Here is a 17285-nt window from a genome sequence, read left to right on the forward strand (position 1 = left end):
GTCCATTTTCCTCTTTCGAAGATTGCTAAGAGCTAAGAGGTACCAGTAGTCATCCGAGGAAGAAATCAGTAAACAGTTTGACTAATAAAGGAATAATGGAGAGTCAAAAAAGCCAGCGTACTTATAGAAATTTTCGTTTGGTGAGATTGCTTTCTAGAACTATAACATAATAGCAAAAGCTTTGCATCGATACAGTATCGACTAAACCTTCCGACATCGATGCAACACTTTTTCCTTTGTTACTAAACCTCCTCCCAGACAAGAAGAAGTAGTTTAAATGTAAAAAGTTGTACTAATCTATTAGTCCCACTTACCTCAATATTATTACGTTAGACAGTCGCAAAATTAATGATCGCATGTCACAACAAAACTTTTTGCTCTCAGTTCCGCGCCAAATAACGGAAGCTTCGGATGTGATTGTGAAGTTTTTAGATAACTTACGGTACCCATATATATGTTATTAGCATAGATTGTACGCATAGCTCGGTTTGAGGTCACTGTCGCGGCTTGCCGGGGTCCTCTGTCACACCGGCACGAACGAATGAGACGTGGCTGATATAATACAGATGTAGAGTCCGCTAATGAAGGACGTTTATCGAGTTTGGTTAGAGTAGAGACACTAAAATAACCTGAGAATAGGCAAATGTGTCTTGGTATTTGTGTTCTTGCATATTCATAAAAAATATTTTCGCTCAACTTTATTAAAGAAAATACAGTCATGCATGTTTACCTGTCTAAAAATCGTGTCTGTTCATGACTAATAACGCGCTAAACACAATTTAGAAAGTCTGTGCATTCATGTGTTACCGTCGCACCTTTTCAATTATAATTATCGCTGACATCCGATATTCGCGGCGACAATTCGGTGTGATTGTGATCAAGCAGGTTGCGAACTCCGCTGTGACGTCGAGCTGGGTGAGACACCGCGCGCGGCCAGAGCCGGCCAGACTGACTCAGATGCGCCAGCGCACGGCAGCGGCCTGAACGCGACGCGTCAAACTAATTTAATTTATTTAATCATTTAGTTTTAACGTAAATTAGTGTAATTAGTGTAGCACTCGATTAATGGGAATAGCAATTTAAAGGTAAGTCGCGTGTTTATTGAAGAAATTTCTAACGGTGTTTGAAAGTTTGTGGAGCCGCGTAGCCGGCGCGCGATTTATGTGAAAACAGTTAGTTTGATGGGATTCTCCGGCGAGCGTGTTCACTTGACCAGTCGCGGTAGAAATTCTTGGCTGATCATTCGAAATATCTCAATACTCTGATATTAATTTTGCATGATTTATGATTTTCCTTAATCGAAATTGAGTTCCGGGAAAAGTGTAGTTAAATAAATAATCTGCAAACAGAATACTTTCTATATTTGTGAAGAGATATTTTTCTGAAAATGATACCTTATAAAACAAAATTACTAGCCATGGGTACTGATTTAAATTGTTGTAACCAGGGACCGGACAACCCCACTTTAGAGTTAAGCCGTTTGACAGGGTAACCCGTACACGGGGTAACTCATATCGCAGTGTTACCTTTTGTTCGAGTTACATCCTCGAAACCCAGCGAAATGGTTAACACCTTCATTATGGTAACCACGTGAAGGGGTTAACCCCTTCAATAACTTAACCCTTTGAAGTGGTTACCTTCACGAAAGGCTTTTATTCGTGTTACCCTGAATTACCCACTAAACTTGAGCTGCATACTTGCACCCTAGCGGCCCCTCATTGCTTTACTAAGACTACAGCTGATTTTCTTCTATCGCCGACTCGGACAAACTACCTACGCGCGAAACGTCATATAGGTAACTACCTGTTGCCCGCGACTTCGTCCGCGTGGTTAGAAGATATAAGTTAGGAATTTTTGAACGAAAGCCCTCGAAGATTAATATTTTTCCCCGTATTTGCCACATTTTCCATTAAATCTTCGCTCCTATTAGTTGCAGCGTAATTTTATATACCTAGCCTAAAACCTTCCTCGATTATTGGTCTATTGAACACAAAATGAGATCAAATTTTTTTAGATGAAATTATTTATAATAATTTAAAAAAAAATCGAATACAAGTTTTTTTTCATTTTTTGCATTTTCTGAGAAGATTTGACGGGTGAATTAGAGTGTTTTTTTATATTAATTCAAAATAAGGTAAAAAAATAAATATTTTTAATCAAATAAATTACAGCGTATTTGGGACACAAAAAAGTAAGTTTTCACCAAATTTCGTTACAAAAATAAATTTTTGTAAAAGATAAAAATAAAAAACCACAATCTTGGTTTTTTAGATTTTTCACATAAATTTTGAGGTTATGTGAAAAAAATGTAAACACAAAAGTTTTAGATCTTTTTCTTTTAGAACTTTGCCATTTGACTTTTTTCGATACGAATTTTATTTTTGCCGGAAATCGATAAAAACCGTTTTTTACTCTTCAAACGTCACTCCCACCCCCCTCCCGACCTCAGATCACCCGTAAATTATTTTTCCTTTCATTTTTATAATATTCCCCTTCTTTTCTAATGGGTTTCATCCTTCTATTTTTTTTTTTGGTTTTAAAAATTATCGACCCTGGTCTACAAGTATAGACACGAAAAATATATATCACAACGTTTGAAAAGTGCGACAAGCAAAATTAAACTGTAAGATCATATCCACAATGATTTTTATTCCATGTTTACAAGTCGCTCGGTAAATGCAACAATGGCGCCGCTGGGCGGTAAGATGTCACGTGCGCTCGTGGTTATACTATTTTCAAACTAATGTCTATGATAAAGAGTGCATATTGCATTGTCTTAGGTTGGAGTGGGTTACCCTGTTACAGTGTTACAGGGTAGTAAAGGGTAACCTGTTCGGAACAGGGTTACAGTAATCCGTTCGAAGGTGTAACATATGTCATAGGGTTTTTTCTTGAAGCGCTTAAAAAAACCCCTTCAAAAACCCTTTCAATGAGTATCCGGCCGGTCCCTGGTTGTAACTGAAACCGAATCTTTAACTGCTATTAAACACGCAGACTTAGGGTCCCCATTATATGAAAGTGTTGTAAATTGATACTAATTATATTAAAACACGGATAAAAACAGTTATAAAATTATCCGGTACAATAAATTTAAGAAACTTGTGGTCAACATACCTTTTTCTTCTAACTTTAAACAATTTCACGGCAAATTACAAGCATTGGTAGAAAACACTTTAATTTTTTGTAGAAGAATATTGTACAGTTTAAATTTTAGAGTGAAAACGGGAAAGCAGTAGCTTAAAAGTTTACAACACTAGACACTACAGTTTATTAGCACTTCTTTCTTGACATTTGGCTTACCTTATGGCACAAAGTATCATCGTTATAACTCCTATTTTACTTAAGAAGTTGTAGTGAAGTTTATTTTGTTTTCGCCAGCATACCAACACGTCAAACAAAACGACAATTATAGTACTTAGTTGTTGAATATAAAAACTGCATCGAATCGTGGTACGTGAGCCGAATTCAATGAACAACGGAAGCATCTCAGCTTGCCCGACATGTGTTTTGAATTATTAATGAATGTTAGACACACATACATACACTTTTAATTCTGGGAACGATAGCTCCTTAATTCTTTATTAAATGATGCAACGGTTTACTCAACTCTTCGACTCGCGACCCTACTCCGTCAACTCATCATTATGGACACCTGTTGAGTCCGAAACTAGTCAGGCAATCCCGATGATTACGCGTGAGTAAACCGTTGCATCATTTAATAATGAACCGTTCTCACGACAGCTTCTATCAAATTATATTGATCCTCAATTCTTGTCTTCTTTTAGATGATGGATTGGATTAGAAGGTTATTGGGTTTTTCTAATTACCGTAATACATATCCCACCAAAAACATTAAATGTAAAAAAATGCCAAGTCTCTCGATGCAGTCTTTCCATCGTAAAAAGTTTTGAGATCTCATAGAAGCCAAGTCCTATTCAAAATATTTTGTAGTTATAAATCAACATTTAGTAATTGTATCAATAGTTTTCTTTATATTATAATTATAGTGACTTGGCAATGAGCACAAGAAGAAACAAATAAAACGGCATATTTGTAGGAGTTGAAAGTTACACACACCGCATGCGTAAACATTAATATCACAAAATTAATTTTCTTTTGGTTTATGGGTGAATTTCCCGGACCCAAAAATTGCGTGGCATCGATGAAATCGGTACTAAAAAGCATTGTTATAATGTTCTAACATTTTTTTTTAGGTAGATGACATAAAAATCTATCTGTAGCACTAAATATTTTATTAATATAATTAATAGGTTTTCCAAAAAAAAAAGTTAAACCACATAATCTTTCATCGCCGTGTTTGTCCACGACTCACCTTGATGTATTAAAGTCATCATTGATCAAAAATGTATCGTTATTTATATTAAAACTTAGTTTTATTTGGTTCGTGAATAGTTAGAGTATTGACTCGGAATACATTTATTCAAATATTTACACAATACAACGTATGGTTAATAAAAAACCATTTGTCCCAGAACTACCTTTCATCGCCATGTCCTAAACATATTTGAGAATATTGCATATTCTAACGTTTTGCGTCGCTCCCGTTTTGCGTTAAACGTTGCATATAAGTAACGTCGAAAGGCTCGACAAGGAACGACGTCTGTACGTGCCTGCGTTTTCGAGCTATAATTAAAAGTATTCAATTTTTTTGGTACTGGACATTTTTTCTTTCATCGCCGTGGATAGGTCTAACTTCTATTTCAATAAGTTTTTAATCTCGATTGAGCATTCAATACAATGCCATTTATATTTAGCTTATTTGTAAAGTGTTCATTACTGTGAATTATTACCAGTTTTTTAGTAAATTGAATTATACCCCTTGATTTTCATCGCCGTGCTCTCATTTCCGTGGTTTCCGTGGACAAAATTTGCTATGGCAATGAAAAAAAATACACGGGAATGAAAAAAATATCATCGCCGTGCCTTGTAAAACAGTTTCCTTTCATTGCCGTGGCCACGTGTTTCATTTCCGTGACTTATGTTTGTTTCGCCACTAGACAGGAATGTATCTATTTATAGTTATATTATAAAAATAATATCATGTGTGAGTGGATTTTTACACATTATATTCTATTATTATTGCGTATAAATTAATAGTATTTATTTTTGTTTCAATGATTAACTTTATCATTTAAATATTCTTGTACACTATAATAACATTTCATTGCCATGGACGCCTGTTTCATTGCCGTGCATGCATGTTTCATCGCCGTGGCACGGAATTTTCAATCTTGTATATCTCGTTAGTTTTTTAAGCTATCTGCTAGATATTAAGCAAAACTGCATATCTGATCGAAAACTTGAGAAAACACTATTTTTTATTGTTCTAAAGTTGAAGAATAAAAAATCCACGGAAATGAAGATTTTTTTGGACCTGTTGAAATTCACCCTTATCCGTGTCGTCCCAACCGAATTTCGGCAACGGCAGTCAGTCTTAGTGTACTCTCGATTCATTTACTTTCATAAAGCGATGGCCCGTAAGGTATTCTTAATTATTGTATTGGAGCATGTAGTCGGTAGTGACCATCATGATTCACACATAACAAATAATCTGATCACTGGTCTCGTCAGTAACATTTGCACATAATTCCAGGCATCAAGCAGCTTTTAATTTGTGCTCATTGCCAAGTCACTATAATTATAATATAAAGAAAACTATTGATACAATTACTAAATGTTGATTTATAACTACAAAATATTTTGAATAGGACTTGGCTTCTATGAGATCTCAAAACTTTTTACGATGGAAAGACTGCATCGAGAGACTTGGCATTTTTTTACATTTAATGTTTTTGGTGGGATCTCATTTATTTTTTGTAAGTGTATTTCTTTCTTTTTTTTTAGGTGTCATAATTTCTAGGACTTCAGCTACTGCTTTGCTTAGAACCCATTCTCTATCTCTATCTCTTTTGTTTCTTCTCTGAGACTTCGTTACTTCTAATGTAAACAAGCTTAAACTTATATATATATGCATATATATATCTACTAACTTACAAACTATAGCTAAACTAAACTAAATAACACGTAAAGTTCTCCGAATATCAATTATCACTACAATATTTTTTAGTTTCGAAATGGTTTTTCATAGACAGGTGGCGCTATCAAATGAAAATTATCGAATTATTCTGAAGTACTACTTAGACTGCGCTTTGTAACGAAACCATAGCGCGATTCAGACACGTACAACGCCATCTATCGAGCGCGCATACAATATTTATCGCAATACAATGGAGTTTTAGCTTTATTAATTTAATGAATTATGAATTTTATGTATTAATTTGTATTAATGATAGTCTGTGTATTACATTTATATTATTCTTTTCTATTCTATGTATGTATTCATCCAATTGAATAGGTACTTAAACAACGAACAAAGTTAACAATGCAGTCAAAATCCATACATAATGTTCTTGCCAAACCGCAAATATAAAATTGTTTTCTATGGCATATTATTTTTTAATGTTTTTATAATTTTTCCTTTATATGTGGCTAAGGACCTATCTTGGTGCAAAATTTGAAGTTTCTAAGTCTGCTAGAAGTACCTTAGATTTTTGATGATCTGTCAGTGAGTCAGTGAGTCAGTGAGTGACAAAATGGTGTAACTTTGATCGACCGTAACTCCTAAACCATTAATTCAATTGGCATGTAATTTCGAACTTAAGCTTGTTCTAATGCCTACTATTATTCCCCGAAAAGCTAAACTCCTAGCTTTGTCCACGTCGAAGATACAGGGGGGGCGAAACAGCCGCGAATCGCTTCGAGAAAAGATGGTACGGCCGTGCCCGTTTTGCTCGAGACTTGGCAGGGGCACTGCCGTGCCCTCAGATAGGTAGGTCGTTTTTACGTCTACTTGATAGAAAATGTAGAGTTATTTAAGTTTCTGTTAATACGAATATAGAGTCCATTAAAACTCTTCGTGTACAATCCTTGTTACTCGAATATTTTATTTTTACCTGCTAAAATCTAGGCTTACCTTTGCGCTGGCTTTTTTAGCGACGCTATTATAATTGGCATGTAAATAAAACCCAAATATACCTCAGAAACATCTTTCAGATCAATACATCTTGTAAACTAACGGGTCCATGACACAGACAATTCGGTCTAAAGGCAGTCAACATATACAGAGCATAGTTTTAAATAAATTATGCAAATGACATAACATAGTGATCCCGTACGATCGTATAAATGATCTAATTTAGCAATCTTTGGAATGACAAGAAATAAATATTGAGGATCTTAACGTTATCGAAGCGGATGTTACTGACAAAAGACAATCAGACCCATACTAGCGTGACAAGTTGTCGTATATGGTCCTCATTAGCATCGGCATATACTAATGGGCATGCCTTATAGATGAGAATTGTGGTACTTAGAAAGAAAGAGAGGAAACGAAGTATCGGTGTAGCTTTATCTCTTAAAATTGTTATGAAAACTGAGCGCCAATGATATATGAGGAAAGAGATAATTACACTCTTTTCAAACCAAAAAATTACTGCAGATTGTAATCGTAAGGCTTGTCCATTAGTTTATATTGATGCTCGAGAACGCGCAGAAAATATAAAAAAAAAACGTTGTAGGTAGTGTTGTTTACTCTAAGAACATCCGATCGGAACAATTTTTGTAGCGTCTTTCGTTACCTGTGCAAATAATTAAATAATCCTTTTGTTAAGATTTTGATTTTATACCACATTTTATCAAATAATTACCTGTTCCATACTACCGGTGCCAGGTACTTTAGGAAGATATGTATTTGAAGATAATTAGGTCGTAAATTCCTTGAACCTTTTGAGATAGTAACTATTCTCTAAATAAAATGGTGCAGTAAAAGAAACAAATTAATTCTTTAATTGTTTTCAATCTAATTCTCATCGCCACACATATGTAATGTTGCGAGTCGCACTTGTTAAATCCGTCGTAGACTAGGACTCTATTTAATTGTCTCCAATTACCGAGATCAGTCTCGGCGACACCCATAACGCCTTTCTAAAGAGAGTTCTGTTTGTAAGGTACCTACTTGTAAGGTACCTGTTTCACACAAAAAAACTTAATTTTAATTTAAAAACAACTCATTCATTTTCATATAGTTTAAATGTATTTTTCTACATATTGTAAATATCTAAAAGTTGAAACACTAGGTACTTTTACATTAAGCTCCATTCCTTTAAGCTGTAAAAAGACCCATTATAAATCCATCTCAAAAAGTAAACACAAACAAAGCGTGAAAATAATATACATTTTCCTCAAGTATTTTACCGAATAACTGTACTTAAATTAGCTCCTTACAGCATATGCATGCGGGGTGCATGAACTCAATTATGCGGCAGGATGTTGTAAAAAGAGCAAAGCGTGGAATCTTTATGGTCGGGTCCTTGCATCATGCAAGACTAGTAATTATGGTCAACGTCAACGTCACTAATCATGGGAATTTCCCATCCCTTGCCTCGTTTTGTTTTTAAACGTTTATGGAGGACGACATTCCCGCGTCGGTCGTTTAAAAAGAGATAGGGTTTTTTTTCTTAACAACTTACCCACCTTTTAAGTGATGTTATGGCAGTTGTTTAAGACAGATATGCTGGGATATATCCTATGCTGTTATATAACTTTAGAACGTGGTGTTAGAGTGTTTGAATTAGGTAACTAAGGAGGTAGGAAATCAAAAGTGATGGATACATAGTTAGAACAAACTTTAAACGTTATGTTAGTTTGCGATACGTCATTAGTAATAACTTCACTTACCTTGAGTCATAAGCAAAAAGTAAAAAATATGTACATACATAAGTAGGTATTCTCTTACTGATCATATGCATTAGAAATGACGTGTCATAAATACACACAGGACCACAGGGTTATTGCTGACATCAACACGGAAAAGATTCCATGAAAATAATGCTTAAGAAACATCACGAGCCCACGATTATCTTTCTTTCTTATATAATTGATCAAACGGAGGCTTTAACATGAATTTAGTTTCTGATAATACAATTAGTCATAATTATATACACACAAGCGTATGTTTTATCACGATTCTGATTGTATTATGATGTACAAAGAATCCTTGTTGCTCTGACGTATGTTATGAAGTTAAGCGGGGCTTATAACTTATTTTATTCTAGGTACCGATTTTGACCCAAATTGCCTTAAGTTTCTTATTTAATTCATTCCTTAACATCCACACATTAAAACTCATAGTTCAAATAAGCCTTTAGCTTTTACTTCGTGACTCAAATATGTTTTATTATTGTTACGACTCCATAGATGTACTAACCATTCGATCCCGAAAACATGCGTGTGAAAATCGTCGAATTCTAAAACGATTATGAATTCGACACACACAATAAAAACCGATGTTTTCTTTTTCTTAATAATGATCCCGTAAGGAATTGAATCCTTGTTTCGCGGGGGTTTTACAAATATTCAAATCACATGCACGTATACACCTAGACTCAGGACAAGCATGCGTGGCTCACACAATTGCTTGTCCTACGTGGGAATGGAACCCGGGACACGTCACGTTCAGTGGGTTTGGCGTGGTAACATCAACCACTCGACTATCCGTGCAGTCGAAATTTATTTTGGACATGTCTTTAAAATGAAAAATGGTTAAAGTAGTACTTACTATAGTAAGGTCGTGTGTAAAGAAGTACCTAGTGTTAGCCTAAGGTCACGTAAACATTGAAATCCCTTTCATTTAACTCGCAATAGCAAATTATGAAGATCTCGGAGAAGCCTTGTCATTGCGATTGTGCAACCTCCTTGATGAACGTTGAGAAACACGACGAAATAGTTTTTAACACTTCGGTGACATCTCATCAAACCTAGGTGCAGATAGAGCATTTTTTTTATTGTAATATTACACATACGACAAAGCTTGAAATAAACATCCCACTATCGGAATTAAGTAACAATTTGATATTATGCACAAAAGCGCAATATTACAATATAAATACTTGCATTACACGTTGTAAACTGGTACGATATTAAATTACCCGTTGATTATAATAAAAAGTTGTCTCAAGCCTGTATAGAAAAAAAGATCACGGACCATTCGGGATTCTCTTGATCGTTTTTTTTTTAAATCAAATTCTGGATTTGAATTTCGTACGAACGTAAAACATACAAATAGTAAGGTCAATTAATAAGGAAAATTAAATCGATCGATTATGATAAATAAAAGTTCAACAAGAAGAACTTAATTATAGGTCCATTTACAAACATTTTAGACGTGAGCTAATTAAGGATGTTGATAACTAGAGACTCTACATTAGGTACTCCATATATTATTGCTCATTGTCCTCACACATATGGTTCTAGGAACGAGGAACAGCTGTGCAAATCTGTAACCTTGGGAGTTAAAATTGCAATGCGTATGTTTGTTTATAAACCGGTCAATTATCAAGGAGGTTTGATGATTTTTGGTTACATTAGGGTACAAATGTAGTACATAAATTATTTGTGTCTGTCTATGGCACTCTAGCTCCTAAAAGGGTTAACTGCTTAAATGGATTTGATATTTTGTTTTTTTTTATAAAAAAATGACTTTTTATACTTACAAATTTATGTTTTCTTATATTATTTTACTCTTGTAACCCTGTCTCGTTTCTCGATAATTAACGACAAATCTGTTTAAATACAGAAAGTCACATGATATAAACTTAATAAGTACCTTGATACGGCTGAATGTCTCTTCATGTGGACTAGGCAGGTCATGTATGCTACGTAGGTACCTGGAGTATAAATAGCTCGCGGTCCGGTGGGAATCGTTGAAAGAACTCAAATACGGTCTACATAGCTTTAACTTTTATACCATAACCATACTTATTTGTTGTTCTTCACAAGTTCACATGTTTATTTTAATATTAAGTGTTTATTTAATAGTTTGGAGACATTTGTCTTCGTTTTTTGTTTTCTGTTGCTTAATTTATAATTTACAAAATATGGCTACTTAACGATTTGGTCCCAACTGAGCTTGTTACTTTGAGCACGTACTTTATAATTAAACTGATTTTTAGTCCTTTCTTCGTACCTATTTTACTGTGTACCTGAGTATGATTCACGATATTATATTGGCACTACCGAATGTTAAAGGTATTTGAAAAAAAAAACCATTGTTATTCCCGAAATTTCACGAAGAATTAGACTTGATTCAGTTTTCTAAAACTCAACTAAACAAGCAACAATGCGCGTTGCTTGTTGAATTATTCACGGAATTAATAGATAAAGTAATGTAAATACACAAATTATGTTTAATAAACTATCTTAAGTCGATCATTAAAGATTCTTTATTGATTATTCAAATAATATCCTTCTTTGAAACGTTATCTACGCGTAATTAAGTAAAGTTGTTAATTAATAAATTAAATGTCAATGACATTGTAAATGGCTGAAATGTCTACGATCGATTTTGACATAGGTATGTACGAATAAACCGAGAGTTAGGTAAATACTTATGTCTTTGAAGTCAAGAACTACTTATTATGGAATCCAGACATATTTTCAGGACTACTTTAATGCTTGCTAATAAACCATTCTTTAAAGCTAAAGGTGTAAAGCATTAGGTTAATAAAATGTATTTTAATAATTTTGATTAGCTGTGACCATTTTGTTTGGTTATATCTATTAGATATATCTTTAACTTATACACGCTGAAAATATGGTATAAATGTTTCTTCGGAAATCAGTAATGTATGCTTAAAAAATGGTTATAGGTACCTATAAAAAATTATGGACCGTCAGTCAGGCTCAGCGGCTTTGAATACTTAGTTTACAGGTAATATAGCATGTTTCAAAAGTAACCGCACTAATAAAATCTTAATTATTAATCAATAAACTTTACAATTAACTCGCTGTTCTTGTCTTCATTGAAAAGGTTAGGCGAATCTAATAGTTCAATCATTGTCCGTAAAGGCCGCGGCCACAGTTAATCGCTGCGTAAATATAGCATTTAATTGTCTTCTCCAGCGTGTAATAGTTATTGTCAAAGGCCAATGAATTCATAAATGTAAGCATTGTATAAAAAACGTAATTCCGCCTATTAATTTGAAATAGGAATCCGAGCAAGAAATCCTTGCTGGTACACCGAGGGACCGATTTCTTTGTAAAACAATTGGCGCTTTTTTAGCAAGCCATTTCTTGTCATGATAATAGTACTTAGATGTAAGTAGTTCCTTCATTTGAATCTTGGAATCTGAAAGCCACACAGGTTCGATTGCAGAACAGGAACTCTTCACAAAACGAATTATTTACTCATTTTTTGAACTCAGGTGGCAAATATATTACTATTGCAGTTGTGTTTAGAATAGAGACGCTGAACTATTTTGTATAATGTATTGTCACGCTTCCACAGCTGCAGATATCACTTTAAGAGTTGCCGAAGCACTGTGATTACACATTCTCTTCTCTTAAGTATTTTATATTTATGATTTTTATTTGTTCTTTGCAGCACAAACAAAAATGCCACGTTTTAAGACCATCCTAGTGACGGGCGGCGCCGGCTACATAGGCAGCCATTGTGTGGTGGACCTGCTGAACGCTGGCCATGACGTCATCGCTATAGACAACTTTGCGAATGCAGTCTGTGATGAGGAAGGCTCTCCGGCATTGAAGAGGGCTCAACAGATCACGGGCAAGAAGATCGTGTTTTACGAAGCGGATTTACTTAACAAACCCCAGATTAATGATATATTTGATAAGGTAAATGGAATCTATTTGCTTTTTTAAGGAGCTATGGTTCGCTGTGTTGCTGGCCAGTGAGAAAAGACGTTGCAACTTGCAACTAAAGCTTTTAAGACTGTTGGGCATCGTAAACTATGGCAGGTGGACTTGAACAGATTATGTAGGACATAATATTATAACGTTGGTACTTGTACGGCACTTGTAAACATCAAACGGAACCATGATTCATAGGAATATTAAAAAGGATGTCTAGGTCCGGTCATATACGATAAGATCTCTATCAAATCAATTTACTGCAAACTCGTATCAATTTCAAATCTAATTAATTCGTCGCATGGATTAATAAGATACAATTATTATTATTTTACATGTTCCATTACTTTTTTCACTGAAAATATCTGATTTTTGATAACATAAAGAAAAGTAAAATAAACGTTTTTAATCGGACATTGTCCTTAATTTACCTTGATGTTTTAGTTAGATAAATCAAATTTCAGAAACATTTGCACGCTTAAGTTACGTCGATAATTTGGTAGTGTGCATAATAATACTGTTTGTTCAATGCGGAGATCGAATTTGCAAGGAGTCGTGGGTTGTTCACCTCATTACTTCTTGGTCATCTATGTAGACAGCTGATTCCAACGATGACCTAAAAATTAATCGCTGCTTATTTTAGGCTTTTGTACCCAAAGGGTAAAAACGGAACTGCTAGTACCTACTGAGGTACCATCGTCAGTCCACCCTTCTGTATTTCAGGAACTGTGACTTTTTTTGCTGCTGCTAAAAGCAAAGATCAATGTTTTGGTCATTTTGATTGGTGAAAAATCTCCGTTTGCAAATGTGTTTTACACTTGTCCTGTTTAATACAAAACACCCGATGTTTGAGTTTTCATCGTCTTCACATCGACAATCGTTAATTTTCAAATGACTGGAGTTTTTGGAATAAAACACCTGTTATATATAAATTGTTACTTTTCAGCACCCCATAGACTGCGTGATCCACTTCGCAGCGCTGAAGGCGGTCGGGGAGTCAATGCAACAGCCGCTGCTGTACTACCAGAACAATCTACTTGGCATGCTCAACTTACTGGAGGTGAGTTTGCTTCTTTGCAAGCTGAAAAACATAAGAAAAGTCTGATAGTTCATCCCATTCATCATAACAGCTCAAGTTTGACTCAAGCATCGGGAGTCGTGATGAATAGTTTTGTCTACTGGTTAAATTAATCTCCTAAAAACTGCGAGTTTTTCTAGCTTTTTATTTGATCGTCAAAAACAACAATGATCTCATTCCTCAATGAAGAAAACACAAAATTAACTTTAAAACCCTAGCCACACAAAGAAATCATCTGTCTACTCTATTCAATACTTGCTCACAAAACTAATGACATTTCCAGATAATGCGAAACCACGAGTGCTACCAAATGGTGTTCTCTTCGTCTTGTACTGTATACGGGGAGCCTGAATACTTGCCTATCACTGAGACACATCCCACTGGTAGCATCACCAACGTGTACGGAAGGACCAAATACTTTATCGAGGAGATGCTGAAGGACCTCAGTGCGGCTGATGAGGTAAATACTTTTTTATAATAATTATTGGTACTTTCTTTTAAGCGTTGGTTCCTTATATTACGAAACCTAAAAAGAAAATAAATTGTTGTTTTATATTTTTAAAGCGCTTTTTATCTACGAATCCTGGAGTACTTAGGTTATACCTAGGCAGAATGACAAAAAAAATGTTTTAATATAAGAGCATTTCAAAAAGGTTTCGAGATCACTTCTACGATCCATCCAATAAACAAAATAACATCAGTCTATTTAAAGTATTGCATAAATTGCTAACCTTTAACGGTTTCACTATCTGTCATAATATTCAGATTTAACTCATTATTGAATAACTTTATAAAAATTAAGTAACCAAGTATGATATTTAAGCAAATATCGACGCGGACCTAAGGACCACATTCTATTTAGACTCAATCATAACAAAGGCTAATAAAGTAATATTATTGTGTAAAATGTAGGTGTTTTTACTTAGCGCTGTCCTAATAAAAGACAGTTTCTTAGAAAAAATAGAATTAAAATAGCACCACTTTCTCTTTTATTAATACCTGTTTTAGTGGCCTATTAGCATAGATGTCAAGGCCGAGAGATGATTAAAACCTCATTTGTGTAAATATTAATGCAATCACATTCGTATTATCAAATTGACACGATTAAGGTTCAGTTTAAACTGATTGATATTTTTTTGGATATGTCAAGGTCATATGTTTACGTTATTTTAAGCAGATTTGATTTAGCACGTTTCACTCGCATATGTTCTCAGTTGAAGCGGGTTTTCTACCAATTCGAAATGATTAATTTATGGATCCGGAAATCAGCCAAATTAGTTGATTTACTGGATTATGTAATATGTACAATTCTTATGTTCTTAATTAAATGTTGGTGAAAATAAAAAAAATACTTATAAACAGAAAACGAAAAAAAAAATAGATCTTCCAAATCAAATGAATGTTGATTTGGACGAAAATTATGTATGGGAGGACAATTTCTAAGATAGGAAAAAAGTTTACTTAAAAGGAGGTCTCTCTATAAGATTAACTGCAAAGGTTTGAATGTTGAAGAATAAACAATTAACTTCTTTCTCTTTTCAGAAATGGAATATCATATCTCTTCGCTATTTCAACCCAGTTGGGGCTCATCCTTCGGGCCTAATCGGCGAGGATCCGACCAAGGAGTTCACCAACCTCATGCCCTTCATGGCACAAGTGGCGCTTGGCAAGAAACCTGTGCTCACAGTCTTTGGGAATGACTACAACACACCAGATGGCACAGGTAGATACCAAACTACTTAGTATTAAAATAAGTTTTTAATTAACCGATCGGTTACCAGTAACTATTGGATATCAAGATTTTAGACAAAACAAAGTAATTGCTTAACGCGACCCATACATTGCCCCTTTTTAGCAAGATTAATTGAGGTGCTTTTGACTGTTCTAGGTATCAGAGACTACATCCACGTGATGGACTTGGCGAGCGGACATGTTGCGGCTCTCAACTACCTGGGAAGCAACCAAGTGGGGCTCAAAGTAAGTGATGATTGTTTGGGTTTCTGTAACTCTTATCCAACTCTATGGTTGCTAATTTAACAAAGCACCATACTTCGAGCGTCTATTGACGACAATTGTTGAAGTCTTACTTGGCTGAACGGACTGAAGGGGCTGAGAAAGTCCAGTTCAACTTTCAGACATTTTATCACGACTTCCGTAGAATACGTACTGTCTACACAAGATGTTCAAATATCTTAAATGGACAGCTTGTCCATTACCCGTGTGCTATAATAAAACGAATTCATGAATAGAACTAATATCATAAGTAAACAAGACTCCGCTTCTTAGGTCATAACAAATTAGCACAAATTTTTGTACTCAAGCAAAAATCGACTTTATGTATAAAACATTAACATCATTTTCTAATCGTCAGGTATACAATCTTGGGACAGGCAGAGGGGTATCTGTCAAAGAGTTAGTGGAGGTATTCGAGCGTGTGACGGAGACTAAGATACCCCTAAAGTACGTGGACCGAAGGTTGGGAGACATCACGGCCATGTGGGCAGACGCTACGCTGGCCAGGGAGGAACTCGGCTGGTCCACCAAGCTTACCATTGAGGAGATGTGTAAGTACACGTACTTTCGTAGAAGACAAGATTTTGTGAACACTATTGGAGTGATTTGTATATTATCTTAATTCTTAGTAGAGGATGGACTTTACCTTTTTGTGTATATAGAACTTATTGAGCTAGCCTTTCAAATTGGAAAACCTCAGGGTCTTTTCGTCACGGGAAACGATGGAGGATGCTCTTAACGAGTAAAATGAGTTTTGTTTTTTCAGCAACAATGCGAACTAGCTACCAAAATAAATATACAGAAATCGATAATTTTAATATCTGATAAGAATTCGATGTTGATGTTGACATACATTAGCGATAAGGGAATTTTAGGCAGAAAGTTTTTGCATTTATCAACAACATATTTACTTAACTTGTTTACTGTATACGAATATTGGGTAGGTACGAACCTACGCAATTAACACCTATTAATTTTCTTTTAAGTTATTTTATCTCAAGCTGTTTTACTGCAGTGCCTCGTTCCATCTTCCTCTCGTTTATGTCCCACTTTTGGGCAATCATATAACCTGCTATTTTTTAGGCACTGATTTCTGGAGATGGCAGACCATGAACCCTGACGGCTACCCCAAGAAGAGCAAGAAGACCAGCGTCATCGTCAACGGGAACAGCTAGCGTGCACGTCATACGTCTTCATACATTATAGAGCATTATTAAATAAGTACACTATTTATAACAGTGTGTTTTATTAACCTACCTACACTACAAGTGGCTGTTGGTGTTGCCACAAGCTTTTCGGACTTCATTTCTTGCCATAAATGAATATGATTGGTGCCAAATATTTTAATCTCCTGAGCCTCATATTAAATGAAAAAAGGCAAATAATAAAGGTTACCTTTGATGTTTTGAAGTGGTGGGGATATGGAATGTGGAATAATTGAGAGTAGGCGCGGCGGTGAGACCGCATA

The 17285-nt window shown here is 35.0% G+C and overlaps 1 protein-coding gene across 2 annotated transcripts; it reads left to right on the forward strand.

Annotated features, from left to right (window-relative positions):
- The first annotated feature begins 944 nt into the window (after positions 1-944).
- LOC113503711 (UDP-glucose 4-epimerase-like) lies at positions 945-17053 on the forward strand. 2 transcript variants are annotated; one of them, XM_026885783.1, is made up of 8 exons: positions 945-1085; positions 12461-12711; positions 13673-13786; positions 14088-14264; positions 15347-15527; positions 15693-15781; positions 16176-16368; positions 16901-17053. In XM_026885783.1, the coding sequence occupies exons 2-8, from the start codon at positions 12472-12474 to the stop codon at positions 16990-16992; spliced, it is 1086 nt and encodes a 361-aa protein (XP_026741584.1). In that variant the 5' UTR covers positions 945-1085; positions 12461-12471; the 3' UTR covers positions 16993-17053. The 2 variants fall into 2 exon arrangements, with proteins under 2 accessions (XP_026741584.1, XP_026741593.1); XM_026885792.1 differs by lacking the exon at positions 945-1085 and adding an exon at positions 6825-6850.
- Positions 17054-17285: the final 232 nt, after the last annotated feature.

The sequence above is a fragment of the Trichoplusia ni genome, chromosome 2 (assembly GCF_003590095.1).
Source record: "Trichoplusia ni isolate ovarian cell line Hi5 chromosome 2, tn1, whole genome shotgun sequence".
Classification (NCBI taxonomy): Eukaryota; Metazoa; Arthropoda; class Insecta; order Lepidoptera; family Noctuidae; genus Trichoplusia; species Trichoplusia ni.